The sequence below is a fragment of the Capra hircus genome, chromosome 18, assembly GCF_001704415.2.
Source record: "Capra hircus breed San Clemente chromosome 18, ASM170441v1, whole genome shotgun sequence".
Taxonomy (NCBI): domain Eukaryota; kingdom Metazoa; phylum Chordata; class Mammalia; order Artiodactyla; family Bovidae; genus Capra; species Capra hircus.
Window position 1 is genome coordinate 12,228,802 of NC_030825.1, and position 13,977 is coordinate 12,242,778.

Here is a 13,977-nt window from a genome sequence, read left to right on the forward strand (position 1 = left end):
GAATTAGACGGAGGTAAGCACAGAGCTCAGAGAAGGCAATGGCACCCCACTCCAGTACTCTTGCCTGGAAAATCCCATGGGCGGAGGAGCCTGGAAGGCTGCAGTCCATGGGGTCGCTAGGAGTCGGACACAACTGAGAGACTTCACTTTCACTTTTCACTTTCATGCATTGGAGAAAGAAATGGCAACCCACTCCAGTATTCTTGCCTGGAGAATCGCAGGGTCGGGGGAGCCTGGTGGGCTGCCGTCTACGGGGTCGCACAGAGTCGGACACGACTGAAGCGACTTAGCAGCAGCAGCAGCAAGCACAGAGCTGTTTGGTAGTGAAGAGAGGAATGGTGACTTTAACACAGGGGGGCAGCGAAGGCCTCGGTGTAAGTGAAAGCAATGGGGCCGGCCGAAGTAAGGCTGGAAGAGGGTGAAGGTGCAAAGGTTCCCCCGCCATGCCCCCTCCCAGCACTCAGGTCCCCCAGGCCCGGGATCTCGCCTGTCTGGTCCACGCCGTGTCCCTGCGCCTGGGACGGCGGTCGACACCCAGGAAGCAGGTCGCGATGCTTGACTCTTGAGTGGCCCGCCGGGGCCGCGAGCGAGTCCCCAGGTCGAGGATGTGTGCGGGCCGAGGAGTGCGCGAGGACCCCACGCAGGCCCGGACCCGCGCAGGCCCCGCCCCCGGCGCAGGCCCCGCCCCGCGCAGGCCCCGCCCCCGCGCCGCCTGCGCCCACCCGCTCCGGGACGCCGCCATTGGCCGCGCGCGCCTCCGCCCTCGGCCTCGCACTTCCTGGCGGAGCCATGGCCGCGCTCCCGGCCGGCCCGCGGGCTCCGGCGCTCCGGCCCCGCCGCCCCGCCCGCTCGGCCCCGCCGCCGGGGGTCCCCGCGCCGCGCCAGTAGCGCGCCCTCCCAGGTGGGCCTGCGCGCGCGCCCCGCTCCTGCGCGGGCCGGGGCGGAAGCCGCGCGCCGTCCGGGGGCCGGGGCGGGAGGCGGGGGGCGGGCCTGCTTCGGGAGGGTCGCCGGCGCCGCGGTTCCGCCCGCGGGAGCCCTTTGTGCTCGGCGGAGCGCCGGTGAGGACCGCGGGGCTGGGGAGGGGGCCGCCGCCCCCGCAGGTGGGACAGGTACGGCCTGCGCGGCGGCGCGCGGCCCAGGTGGGCGAGCGTCCCCGCGTCCCGCCGCCGGCGCCCTCCCCGGGCGCCAACCCGCTCCGCGCCCTCCCCAGCCTCGAGGCCGGCGCGAGCCCGCCCGGGCGGCTGTTGTGCCGGCGGTTCCGCCTAGCGGTGTCGGGTCCGAGGAAGCCACGGCGGCGTCCGCCGAGAGCCGGGACCGGTGAGTGCGGGCGGCCGTCCGGGTCCACCTCCACCTCCACCTCCACCTCCACGACGCGGTTTCCCCCACTCCCCGAGCGCCGCGGTCCGGCAGGTTTCAGGGCTGAAACCCGGGCTCCCTGGGGACCTGCCGGCCGCCCGGACGTGGCGTTACTAAACCGTTCCGTGTTTAGTAAAAGACCTCTCAGCGCCTTACTGGGTATCGCCACCGTCCCTGCGGATGGCCTTGACCCCTCACCTGCTTGCAGAAAGCACAGGAGGCACCTGACATCCACACTCCTGGACCAGCTGGGCCCCCGAACCGCTTGCCCGCAGACAAAAGGGAGCCTCCGCACGGGGAGAACTCTCTCTAGAAAGGTTGGCCTAGAAAACAAAGCTTTTAGCACTGAAGGCAGACCTGAGACCTGGCTGGCTGCCTCGGGTGGTGGAGACCGTCTGCTGCGGGTGACCTTGGGCAGGCCCCACGGCCACCTGAGCCTGGGCATCAGGAGCGGCGCTGACACCTGTCTCGGAGGGTGAGGGTGAAACAAGGAAGTCAGGGATGAAGTGTAGGATGGATGCTGGTGTCCTTCCCTTCCGTCTCTGAGCCCCCAGCACCGTAGGGGCAGTCAGAAAGGATTGGGGGGAGGGCTACAGCTGGTCTTTGTCACAAAGTTGCTGATTTGCTGAGAGAAATCTAGTTATCCCTTCCTTCCCCCCAGGAAACTGGCAGGGTGGACTGCACCGGGATGGCCCCCACCCCCTACTCCCCCGCATCACTGGAGCCCCCTCTTGTCTTCCCTGATTATCTTAACAGCGCTGGACTCCTTGTTGCACTGTTATTTAATAGCAAAGGCTGACTCTTCTCAACTCGGATAGCAGGGGATAGATCCCTCTGTAAACCCTCTGTCCCAGTATATGACTTGTGCTCATGTTGCTGGTTTAATCCTTCCTCCGTGTGCTCCCATCCTCCGAGGTCCCGCGGAGCCCGGCTCTGTGCTCTTAGTGAGTTATTGACATTTCGAAAACTGGAAGAAGCCTGTCATGGTGTGGGTACACCAGCCCTTGCCATAGACTCCACCACGAAGTGTGTAGAAAGGTTAAATTGCTGGTTCAAGTTTATCTTGGATGTTCCAGGCAGGGCACACCCCCATCCCCTCCCCCCATTCTCTCACGGAGGTTTCCTGCCTCTGCGTGTTTGTTTAATGGCCAGGTGGAGTAGCCTAGGGGTTGAGAGCGAGCAAGCCTCCATACCTTGGAATCCTGACTCTGTTGCTGCTTCCTGAGTGTGAAGCTGAGCAAGTTCCTTCCCCTCCCTGTGACAGCTTCCTCCTCTGTAAACTGAGGGTAATAATAGTGCTGGCCTCCTGGTGATGTTGTGGGGCTTAAATCAGTGAGAAAGAAAACAAGACAGTGCCTGTGTCCAGAACATATTTTATACTTGGCAGTCATCACTGAACCATATCCTGAATGTCACGAAATTTTACAAGGATGAGACTCTCAAAGCCTAGGCCCCATTCAAGGGCCCGTGTCTGTCCAGTTTTGAAGCTGAACAGATTCAGGTTTGATTCCCAGCCATTCACTAACTTTGTGACCTTGACCTCAACATCTTCATCTGTGAAATGGGTTAAGTGACATCAGCTTGGTCAAGCCGGATGGAAGTTTAATGTGATAGCAGGTGTCAGTCCCTTAACTTAGTCCCAGGGTCATAGTCTGGGTTCTAAAATGACAACTGTTGATATTGTGGTCTTGATCTATTGGAAAGACATCCTTCTGATCAAACATCCAAAGGTAGGTGTTTGTAGGTGAGCTTAGCGACAAGACGTGGTGGGACTTCAGATGAGAAGGGAACACTTCCTACGTGTTCTGTCTGATTTTAACACCCGAATGTTTTCAGCACTCGGCATGACAGAGTGCTTGGAAGTACAGTGTTCTCTCTCTCTCCCCTCCCTTCGCTCTTGCTGTCACTGACACCTGCCAGCAGAGCCTGCGATTTGTGAATGACCTCGAGTTAATACTCCATGCTCAGAAACCCCGTTCTTGTCGTAGGGCTGCGATCTCGTTTATGATGGAGGGGAGCCGGCAGACGCGAGTGTCTCGGCCGTACAAGATCAGCGAGTCCTCAAAGGTCTGTGAACGGGTCACTGTGCCGATTGCCCCAGAAGCGTGAGGGTTTTCTAACAAGCTCATTCTCATTGTACAGGCTGATTTTCTATTCTTGGCATTGGTGTTAATCTCCTTAACGATGACTAGAGGTGGCACAGGCAAGGAGTGGAAAAATCATAAAATCAGAGAGAGTGAGGGTTGAAGGGAGTGGTGGATGTTAGAAACACAACTGGACTCCTTTATCCTGCACCTCGACCCTGAGAAGTGTACAGGACAGGGTGGATGACATGGGATTACTGTTTCCACCTGAGGCTCCAAAGATGTCTGTCAAGAAGCCAGCCCCCAGCCTTATAGTGGGGGCAGCACTTGGCATACCTGATGTGAAGGGCCAGAGCCTTTCCTGGTCGTGGCTTTCTGGGACCCTAGGAGTGAGTGAGGGTGGGCCCCCAGGGCGCTGCTACCTACCTGTGTCACGCTGACTGCATCAGACTCGTCTTGGGAAGGGGGAGGGGGCAGGTGTCTCATTGGAAGTACATGTACCCAGCCCCACCCCAGACCTGCTAAATTCAAGTCTGGGAGCAGGACCTGGTAATCTGTAACCTTTAGCAGACTCCTCAGGTGACTTGGAGTGGCCCTTGACCCCACAGCTGCTGTAGATAAGGTTCAGGGGACCAATTTGTGGGACAGTCCCCATTTATACCTGTCTCTTTATAAATATCAATAGTGTCCTTTTCTTGAAAAGTCTCCTTTTTTGACGATTAAATGTCATGGTTGGACTATATCATGCATGCTCCATGGAGCTGACATTGCTCACAAGGAACTGCAATGTGTTCTTGAGGGTGTGGAAAGAATTTACTCTTTCAAAGTACGTATAATATGTGCCCAGATATATAGACTGTATATTGTGTGTTTAAATGACATAGCAAGCTAGTAGGGAAAAAATATTTTAAAAGCAGACAAACGAAGAAAGATGAAGAAATACCATTTTAGATAAAGGGAGCTGTGAGCAAATTATAGATGAGGACAAAAAGAGGAGTGAGGTTCAACAGATGTGTGAAAAGGAAACATGGGGTGTAATTTTCAGGGGAGGCTGATCCCCCTGAGAACTCTCCTGTTTCCATTTGAGCTGACTGAGAAGGCTCTTGGCAAGCCTGGCTTTATCTGCTGTGAAAACCCAGAAAGGTCTCACTGCTGCCTCAAAGGGGCTTTGTTTTGGAGCTTGGCTGCCGAGACAGCATAGCTTTCTAAGTTCGACAGCGCCAGAAACCTTTGTCCCTTCAAGCCAGATTCTGAGCCTGTTTCTCTTTGAATTGAAGCTTTCAGGAATAGGCTTCTCTATCCCTTGGTTCGTTGTATTTATGTTCCTAACATTTCATATTTACCAAGTGCCCAAATCATAATGTGCCCTTGAGTTTCTAGACATTGATCACACCCGTGTGGCCAGAACCTGGATAAGTTAAAAAGAACATTACCAGACCCCTCCGGGTCCCTGCAGTCAGGAGAGCCACTCCCCCAGCTTTCAGCAGTTTCACCTGCCCTTGAACTTGTATGAGTGGAGTCAGGGGTGGGTGTGTGTGCTGCTTCGGAGGGTCACCCCAATTAATGCTTGTGGTGGTTCACCTTGCCTGTCTCAGATCAGTGGAGTCTTCCATTCTGTGGCCCCCACTGCTCATTTATCTACTCTAAAATGTGCCGCTCCAGTTTGATGCTGAGTTCCTTATTCGCCAATGTTTATTTGTTTATTTTGGCTGTGCCACGTGGCTGTGGGGCCTTAGTCCCCCACCCAGAGATTGAGCCCACACCCCATGCAGTGGGAGCGAGGAGTCCTAACCACTGGGCCCCCAGGGAAGTCCCTGGATTCTCTTTTAGTATCAAGTACCCCATACCTCAGACTCCCTGGAGGCTCAGCGGCAGAGAGTCCACCTCCCAGTTCAGGAGACACGGGTATGATCCCTGGGTTGGGAAGATCCCTGGAGGAGGAAATGGCAACTGTTCTAGTACTCTTGCCTGGAATATCCCATGGACAGAGGAGCCTGGCGGGCTACAGTCTATGGGGTTGCAGAGTCGGACACGACCTCACAACTAAACAGCAACAACCCCGTACCTGCTTCTGTTCACCCAGCATTAGACCCTGAGTGCCTGTGTTTCTTCACCTTGCCTTGCCTTTGATGAAGGTGCTAAAATAAATGGAGGAATGAACAGGGTTCACGTCATGGGAGAAAGTCGAAGGCCAGAGTTTCTAAGTTATGTGAAGTGCTGCAACTCTGTTACTGATGACCCTTTAAAGTCGGGAAGTCACGGTTGTCTGTTTTCAGTTCTTGTCTCTGCTGCTACACTAAACATCTGGAAACAGGCTGTGGCAGAGACCCAGGTGAAGAACTAAATGAGCCCACCTAGCCTGGAGGCCCAGCTGTAGAAGCAGTGAAGCCGTCTCTGCCCTGGCTGCCTGCCTCAGATGGCCCCATGGCGGCTCTCCTCCGGGGTTCTCCCTATCCTTGCCCCTCCCCAGGGCTATTTCCTTTTCACGCCACAGCTAGGGGCCTTTGTACCCCTATTTAACGGTGATAGTGCCAGTGCCCCCGCCAGCTTGGAAGCAACCAGGAGACCAGGGTGGGCTCAGAGCCCGCCTGAGGCCCCTCAATTGCTTCTCAAGGCCACTAACCTTCACTGTCACTTGATAGCCCACTCCTGTGGTGCCTTTTTATTTCCTCACTTCAGTCTGCACCCAAGAGGGGCCCCAAGACAGCTTATGCTGGAGCCCAGACCTTTCCTGCTCAGTTATAAGCCAAAACCAGGCTAGCCCAGCGCGCTCTGGATAACCAGAATAGGCAGAAATATCCATGTGTGGACCTCCAAGAAGCCACCCTGTAATGTTAGGCAGGAGAGCCTGGCTCTGTGGACTTGGAAGAGAAGGGAGCTGTAGGGATTGGCTGCATGGTGTCCTCAGAATGTGAGGATGTTGCCTGAGACTTATGTGGATGGAGCCATGGATGTTGGAACTGGCTGGACGGGAAGGACCATGGGGAAATAAAGTGGCCCATTACTGGTGCATTGGAGGTGGTAGAGAGCAGATTTGGAAGGGAAGGAAAAACCAAGCCCCTGCCTTAGAACACACGTTGAGAAGTAACCTCTAGGGACCTGTGTGCAAGTCAGCCAGCTGCTTGCACCTGCCCAGCCTCACCACCCCCACCTCCCACACACTAGACTTAATGCCCAGCCCTTTTTCCCAATCACCCTTGAATCACCCTGTTTCTGAATGGTCTGTTTTCTCATATGTTGAATCATCTTGTTGTTTTTATAGGAAGTAAATAGAGCAGTGTGAAATATCCTGATTACTCCATCCAGGACTTAGAAACTGTTATGTAAATTCTGAGTTTTCTTTGTATCTTTAAAAGCCCAGGGCAGGCAGACAACAGTCAGTCAGTCAATGTCCACCAACCTGAATGTATTGAATTAACTCCTATTAATTATTCCTATCAATTGATTTGTTAATTCCTGTGTAGCATGGTGATTAAAGGTTTGGGCTCTGGAATCAGATATAGGTTCAAATCCCAGCCCTGCGTCTCAGTCACTGTGGGATTTTGGACAGATGTAGTCTCTCTGAGCCTGACTTTCCCTCATCTGGAAATATAGTTGACGCTCCCTTGGAGGGTTCCCATGATGCTCGAACAAGAGCATGCAGTCATGTGTCCAGGGTGATGTGTAGCACAGTGTTCCTGCAGTTTACATACGTTTCTTTTAACCCTGGCCATGACTGCTGAGGCCGTGTTTCTGAAAGTAAGATTGCCCAGGCACGTTAGTCTCTGGGCCCCATGACCTTGCTGGATGGTCTCTGTGGCCTAGGTGTCAGCACTGCACCTCTGTGGGGACTGAGGGGCCCAGCAGGTGACTCTGCTGCCACTCCCATGGGGCCAGCTCTGTGCCAGGTTCTCTCATGACCCCCACAAACCTGGGTGATAAACACACTCAGCCTCACTTGTGAGACCCGGAACAGAGGCTCGGAGGCTGCAGAGCTGGGGCTCCACCAACTCCTGTCCCACTGGAGAGGCTCCGCCCCACATAACTTCACCCTCCCCACAGGACAGTGTTTGCAAACCTCTGCCATGACACACACTTGCTGAGAAGGACACAGAGACGGGAAAGGAGGGAACGAAGAACACTTGGGGAAATTCTGTCTATAGAGGAGGAGGGGGGCGGGAGATGAAAGGAAAAAAGGAAGATTGAGTAAATTTTATTTGTAAAGAAATGGAACTAAAACTTGCTCAGTCATGTCTGACTCTTTGCGACCCCATGGACTGTAGCCCACCAGGCTCCTCTGCCCATGGAATTCTCCAGGCAAGAATACTGAAGTGGGTTGCCATGCCCTCCTCCAGGGGATCTTCCTGACCCAGAGATCAAACCCTGGTCTCCTGCATTGCAGGCAGATTCATTACCATCTCAGCCACCAGAGAAGTCCAGTACAAATATATAGCCACACAGACACACACACACACAGAGACACACACACCCCCACCCCCACTCCAATTTCTGCGAGGTACTCTGGCACTTTATTTCCCATTCTCATTCTGCTGTGTGTTAAATGCTGGTCGGGTGGTGCTAGGTGGGTCCGGGGCCCCCTCCCCTCCTGACAGGCGCTCTCGCCACTGCAGGTGTACCGCTGGGCTGAGCACTCGGGCACGGTGCTGCAGCGGCTGAACGAGCAGCGCCTGCACGGCCTCTTCTGTGACGTGGTCCTGGTGGCCGACGAGCAGCGCCTGCCGGCCCACCGCAACCTGCTGGCCGTGTGCAGTGACTACTTCAACTCCATGTTCACCCTGGGCATGCGCGAGGCCTTCCAGAAGGAGGTGGAGCTGATCGGCGCCTCCTACATCGGGCTCAAGGCCGTGGTGGACTTCCTGTATGGCGGGGAGCTGGTGCTGGATGGTGGCAACATCGACTACGTGCTGGAGACGGCCCACCTGCTGCAGATCTGGACTGCAGTGGACTTCTGCTGCGAGTACCTGGAGCAGGAGGTGAGCGAGGACAACTACCTGTACCTGCAGGAGCTGGCCTCCATCTACAGCCTCAAGCGGCTGGACGCCTTCATCGACGGCTTCATCCTGAGCCGCTTCGGCACGCTGTCCTTCACGCCCGCCTTCCTGCAGAACATCTCCATGCAGAAGCTGTGCGCCTACCTGGGCAGCAGCGAGGTGCAACGGGAGTGCGAACACGACCTGCTGCAGGCCGCCCTGCAGTGGCTGACGCAGCAGCCTGAGCGCGAGGCCCACGCTTATCAGGTGCTGGAGAACATCCACTTCCCACTTATCCCCAAGAACGACCTGCTGCACCGTGTCAAGCCCGCCGTGTGCTCGCTGCTGCCACGCGAGGCCAACTGCGAGGGCTTCATCGAGGAGGCCGTGCGCTACCACAACAGCCTGGCGGCCCAGCCCGTCATGCAGACCAAGCGCACGGCCCTCCGCACCACCCAGGAGTGCCTGCTCTTCGTGGGCGGCGAGGTCTCCGAGCGGTGTCTGGAGCTCAGCGATGACACCTGTTACCTGGATGCCCAGAGTGAGCAGTGGGTCAAAGAAACGCCCCTGCCAGCCCGGCGGAGCCACCACTGCGTCGCCGTACTGGGGGGGTTCATCTTCATTGCCGGCGGCAGCTTCTCACGGGACAACGGAGGGGATGCGGCCTCCAATCTCCTTTATAGGTATGACCCCCGCTGTAAACAGTGGATCAAGGTGAGATTAAAGCCAGATTATTTCTTTACTCTTGAGGACTTTGGATCTTCTTAATCTTAGTCGTGACTGCCCCCTCACCCCCTTCTCTGAGGCCTGGACAGCCGTCCTGCTTCTGAACTAGGTGTGATGATAGAGTGACGAGCCCCATCACAGCCCCCTGCCTGGTTAGAGGCGGTGAGGGCTGACTGGCCACCTTCTGCAGGGATGGGCCACACCTAGAGCACCGCTGCCCCGTAGAGCTCTGCGCCCGCAGAGCAGTTCTGTGGCTCTGCCATCCCGCGGTAGCCACCGGCCATGTGTGGCAGTTGAGGGCTTGAAGTGTGGTCCATGGGACTGAAGAACTGAGTTGTCAGTTTTATTTCTTCACGGATTTAAACGTGAGTGTGAATGGCCGCGTGAGGCTAGTGGCTACCATCCTGGATGGCACTGGTCTGGATACTTGACCCATACTTCTGACAGCCTCCCCATGTCTCGGAGTCTCCACCAAGCTCCTCTTTGGGACAGGTTTGGAGGTGGTTCAGGGAGGCTGCAAAGGCTCATGCCTCGTAGGAGCCATGGCCCCTTGGAAGATGTGGTGGCTAATGCTGGGAAGGGCTTGGGTCTTGGTATCAGACCCAGGTTCACGGCTTGGCAAGTTGTAGCTGAGAGTTTCAGGCTGGTTCCACACCCGCTCCAAATCTTAGCTTCTCCCTCTGGAAACGGATCAGGGGACGTTGACCTCCCAGGGTTGTGGTTGTAGCTCACATGGTTGGGGGGTCGGGGTTGTGCTCCTTTCCTCCCCAGAACCACAGTGCCACCCACGAGAGTCTGTCCCAGTCTTTATATTCACATCTCAGTCTCCTGACCTAACTTGGCGGTTTCCTGAGCTCAAGGTTCAGAAGGGACTCAGATGACTTTTCTATTTTATTCTCAAAAATCTAAAACCAACCACTTTGCAAGTCTTGCCACAAGAAGGAGGCTCCCAGCCTTGAAGGCTGGCCTCCAGACCTTCATAGCGGTGGCAGCCTAATCATATAGGCTGCTGTGGGTCCGTGTTCATTCGAATGTCTTGCTTTTCTTTAAAAAAGAAAAAAGAAGCTTGGGTCTCCTGTTGTTAATTTCCTGCTGAGTGCCACTTTCTGCTCGCCAACACAGATGGCAATCAGTACTAATTTTTAAAATATATGATTGTGGGGGGCAAGGGGAAAGGTGAACTTCTATTTTAGGAAACTAATCCATCAGCGGCTGGGACCCGTGTGTCCTGCAGAATTCTAGTGCACGTGTGGCCAGACAGGTTTGGGGAAGTGAATTCTCCATGCCCCTCATGGGGATTCATGAGCTCTTGAGGGTCCCACCCAAAGAGCCCCCCTTTCTTCTTCCAGTTTGGCTCCCTTCCCCAGACTCAGGTGGCCGCTGCCTTACCCGGCTGTGTCTTCATGGAGCATGCTGGGGACACAGTGCTGGGTGTTGATGCTGACCCAGGTTTGGGAATGGGGAAGTACAGGTGTGTCGCCTCCACAGGTGGCCTCCATGAACCAGCGCCGTGTGGATTTCTACCTGGCCTCCATCGAGGACATGCTGGTGGCCGTCGGCGGCCGAAACGAGAACGGAGCACTCTCCTCGGTAGAGACCTACAGCCCAAAGACCGACTCCTGGTCCTACGTAGCCGGCCTGCCAAGGTGATTGGGGTGTGGGGGCAGAGCTACAGACGCTGAGGCTCCGGGGTGGCCGTTGAGCCCACCTGCCTGTCTGGGTTTCTTGGCCTCCGATTCCAGGCAGTCTCCTGGCTTGTGAATGACAGCGCGAGGGGCAGAGGGCGTAGTGCCGGCGTGTCGGGGCGCCTGTTCTGGGCTGCCCGAGTGCTCCATTGCCAAGTCTCCTCACTGCCTGGGTTCCAGGGAGTGGGTGCTGGGTTCAGGGGGTGAGAGACTCACTGAAAACCTCTCAGCTTCGGGCAGGAGGAGTTCAGAGGGTGGGGGTTGTCTGTGCTCCATCTGACTTGAACAGGTGTCCCCACCCCGTGCTGTCTCTGCTGCTTCGTCTGTGAAGGGGGCGTGATGACTGTCCCACCCTGTCCAGATGTCCGTTCACTGTGATTAGCATCACAGGCTTAGCAGAAGGGCCTGTTTATCTGACCAGCCCCCTGCGATTGAACCTGCAGATGCACCCTCTGAAGCAGGCTTGCTGTGGAACACGTCTGAGTGTCTAGGGGACTTTGTCCCTGGACGTTAGAGGAGGGCATGGGGTGAGCGTCTGGGTGTGGATCCCAGCGCCTCCACTGAGCCACCTGGGAAGCCCTACCTGGACACCTGTGAAAAGACGAGTAGACAGTCATGGTAGTAGCTACTGATGACCATGTGCCAGCCTGGGCCTCGTGCTTCACGTGATGAGTTGAGTCCCTTGATCCCCAAAATAACTAGCAGGGTGGATTGTAACCCACGTAGGACGGTGGATGAGGAAGCCGACTGTGGAAATCTTGACCTTGTCCTAGGCAAGCCCTGAGCTTCCTCTCTCCCTCTGTCCGTCCGCCCGTCCGCAGGTTTACCTATGGCCACGCGGGCACCATCTACAAGGACTTTGTGTACATCTCCGGGGGCCACGACTACCAGATCGGCCCCTACCGCAAGAACCTGCTGTGCTACGACCACCGGACGGACGTGTGGGAGGAGCGGCGGCCCATGAGCACGGCGCGCGGCTGGCACAGCATGTGCAGCCTGGGGGACAGCATCTACTCCATCGGCGGCAGCGACGACAGCCTGGAGTCCATGGAGCGCTTCGATGTGCTGGGCGTGGAGGCCTACAGCCCGCAGTGCAACCAGTGGACGCGCGTGGCGCCCCTGCTGCACGCCAACAGCGAGTCGGGCGTGGCTGTGTGGGAGGGCCGCATCTACATCCTGGGGGGCTACAGCTGGGAGAACACGGCTTTCTCCAAGACCGTGCAGGTCTATGACCGTGACAAGGACAAGTGGAGTGAGGGCACCGAGCTACCCAAGGCCATCGCCGGCGTGTCGGCCTGCGTGTGCGCCCTGAAGCCGCGGCTGGAGGACAAGAAGAAGAAGGGCAAGGGCAAGAGGCCCCAGGACCGTGGCCAGTGACCCCCGGTGTGCCGACAGACCAGCAGCCACCGGGAGAACCCCGACACCATTATGTACGACCTAGCAGCTTTTTTTTTTTTTTTTTACTTTTATGATTCTTGGTATTTCTATGGTATCACAGTAACCAATTAAATATTCTATATGACTTGACATACCATCTTGCTTGAGTAATTAACCTGGGGCCCAGGCAAGAGTGGTCCCTGCATCTGTGCGGGGCATCTTCCCAAGTTACCAACCCCTGTGGGTGCCCCCGGGTGCCCCCCACACCCCCCGGCCATCCGGCTGAGAGCAGCCAGGGCAAGAGTGACGCAGAAGTTTCTGTAGTGGAATGAAGGGCTCCGGTGCGACAGTGCAGGCCCCATAGTCCACTCCTCCCCAAACCTGGCTGAGCTTTTCAAACACCAGGTTCCTGGGCCCCACCTCAGAATTAATGATTCTGAAGGGGGCTGAGAGGGAGGCTGAAAACTACTGTCCTTGGAATGACTGAGCATCAGCCACGCTTGGGAATCACTGGCGAGGTGGTTTTTTACAGGCAGGGCACAGAGACTCCTGGAGAGTGACTGAGGGTCACCAGCAACCCAGGCAGTCAGGTGAGGCGTGGGACCTCTCACCAGGGAGGTCTCCCCACTGGGCTTTCTTCCTCAGGTGGCCGTTTCTCCCAGCTGGTCATCGTCTCAAATCCCCAAAGGGAACAGGTAGCCAAGGGAGAAAGGGAAATGGGCACGAGGCTCTTGATAAGCGTTAGTCTGTAATTTGTGCTTTGGTCTTTTTCCTGTCTCTTCTGGAAGCCACTGTCTCTTAGATTACTGATGTACTGAGCCCTGCCAATCTCCATTTATCACTCAGGAAGGAAGGGAGGTGGAACGTGCCGTTGTGTTCCGTGACCCCTGCTCTGAGACGCCCCAGGAGGCTCCCACACGAGGGAGGGCCCCGGGACCCCGACCAGAGAAGGCTGTCGGAGCATCTCCCCAACTCCGGTGCCAGATCCTACCCCGCCCTGCCGTCGCCAGGTAGCCCTGTGCTGGGGGCACACTCCAGCAAGTCTTAAGCTGCTGCCCACCTCCTCAAGGACGGATGAGACCCTGGCCAGGCCTCCTCCCAGGGGTCGAGGTCTCCCAGTCTGCATGAGTTGTGATGGTGGATTCTGCACCTCCTCCTGAGATGCGCCACCACCCCCGCTGGTCCTGCAGTTGCCAGAACTGACAGCAGCAGTATGTGCCCTTTAAGGAGCATTCGAGACTCCTGCCCAAGCCACCTGTCACGCCAGGACGATAGCTGTGGAGCGGGTTTTAATCACCAGCCAGCGGAGGCATTAGTGATCCTGCCATGGCAGAGATCTTACTGCAGAGACGAGAAGGCCTAGTGATTTATCGTTAACATTGGCATTAGAATAAGAAGCTCAGTGAACTTCTTTCTCCTTTTCCTTTTTTTCTGTCTCTTTATGGCCCTTCCTTCCCCTTCTCTTGAAGGTTCACTGTGGTTTTGGTTGGTCTGTTTCCATAGTGACCAGGAGAGCTGAGAGCCAGCTGAGAGTTGAAAACTTGGTACCCAAACGACCGCCACCTCTCAAGAGATGGGTGACCTGTCTGCATGTTTAGCCTATGGAAGTTGCTAAAGGCTTACAAACCCCTGAGAGGTTTTGCAAGGCATGCAAATAATCAAACCAAAAAACTGTCCACCTTCTTGGAGCTCCTTAATACAACATTTCAGTGTATTAAAGGCTCTGAGAAGTCCTGTGTCACCTGTTAACTCTCCATCAACCCTGCACCTCCAAACTGC

General features: G+C 56.1%; 1 protein-coding gene across 3 annotated transcripts; it reads left to right on the forward strand.

The window, feature by feature from the left end:
• On the forward strand, positions 775-12,352 carry KLHL36 (kelch like family member 36). 3 transcript variants are annotated; one of them, XM_018061797.1, is made up of 5 exons: positions 775-901; positions 3,345-3,423; positions 8,051-9,124; positions 10,625-10,782; positions 11,643-12,352. In XM_018061797.1, exons 2-5 carry the CDS (start codon positions 3,361-3,363, stop codon positions 12,196-12,198), a joined length of 1,851 nt encoding a protein of 616 aa, XP_017917286.1. In that variant the 5' UTR covers positions 775-901; positions 3,345-3,360; the 3' UTR covers positions 12,199-12,352. The 3 variants fall into 3 exon arrangements, with proteins under 3 accessions (XP_017917286.1, XP_017917285.1, XP_017917288.1); XM_018061796.1 differs by lacking the exon at positions 775-901 and adding an exon at positions 1,082-1,317; XM_018061799.1 differs by lacking the exons at positions 775-901; positions 3,345-3,423 and adding an exon at positions 1,101-1,317.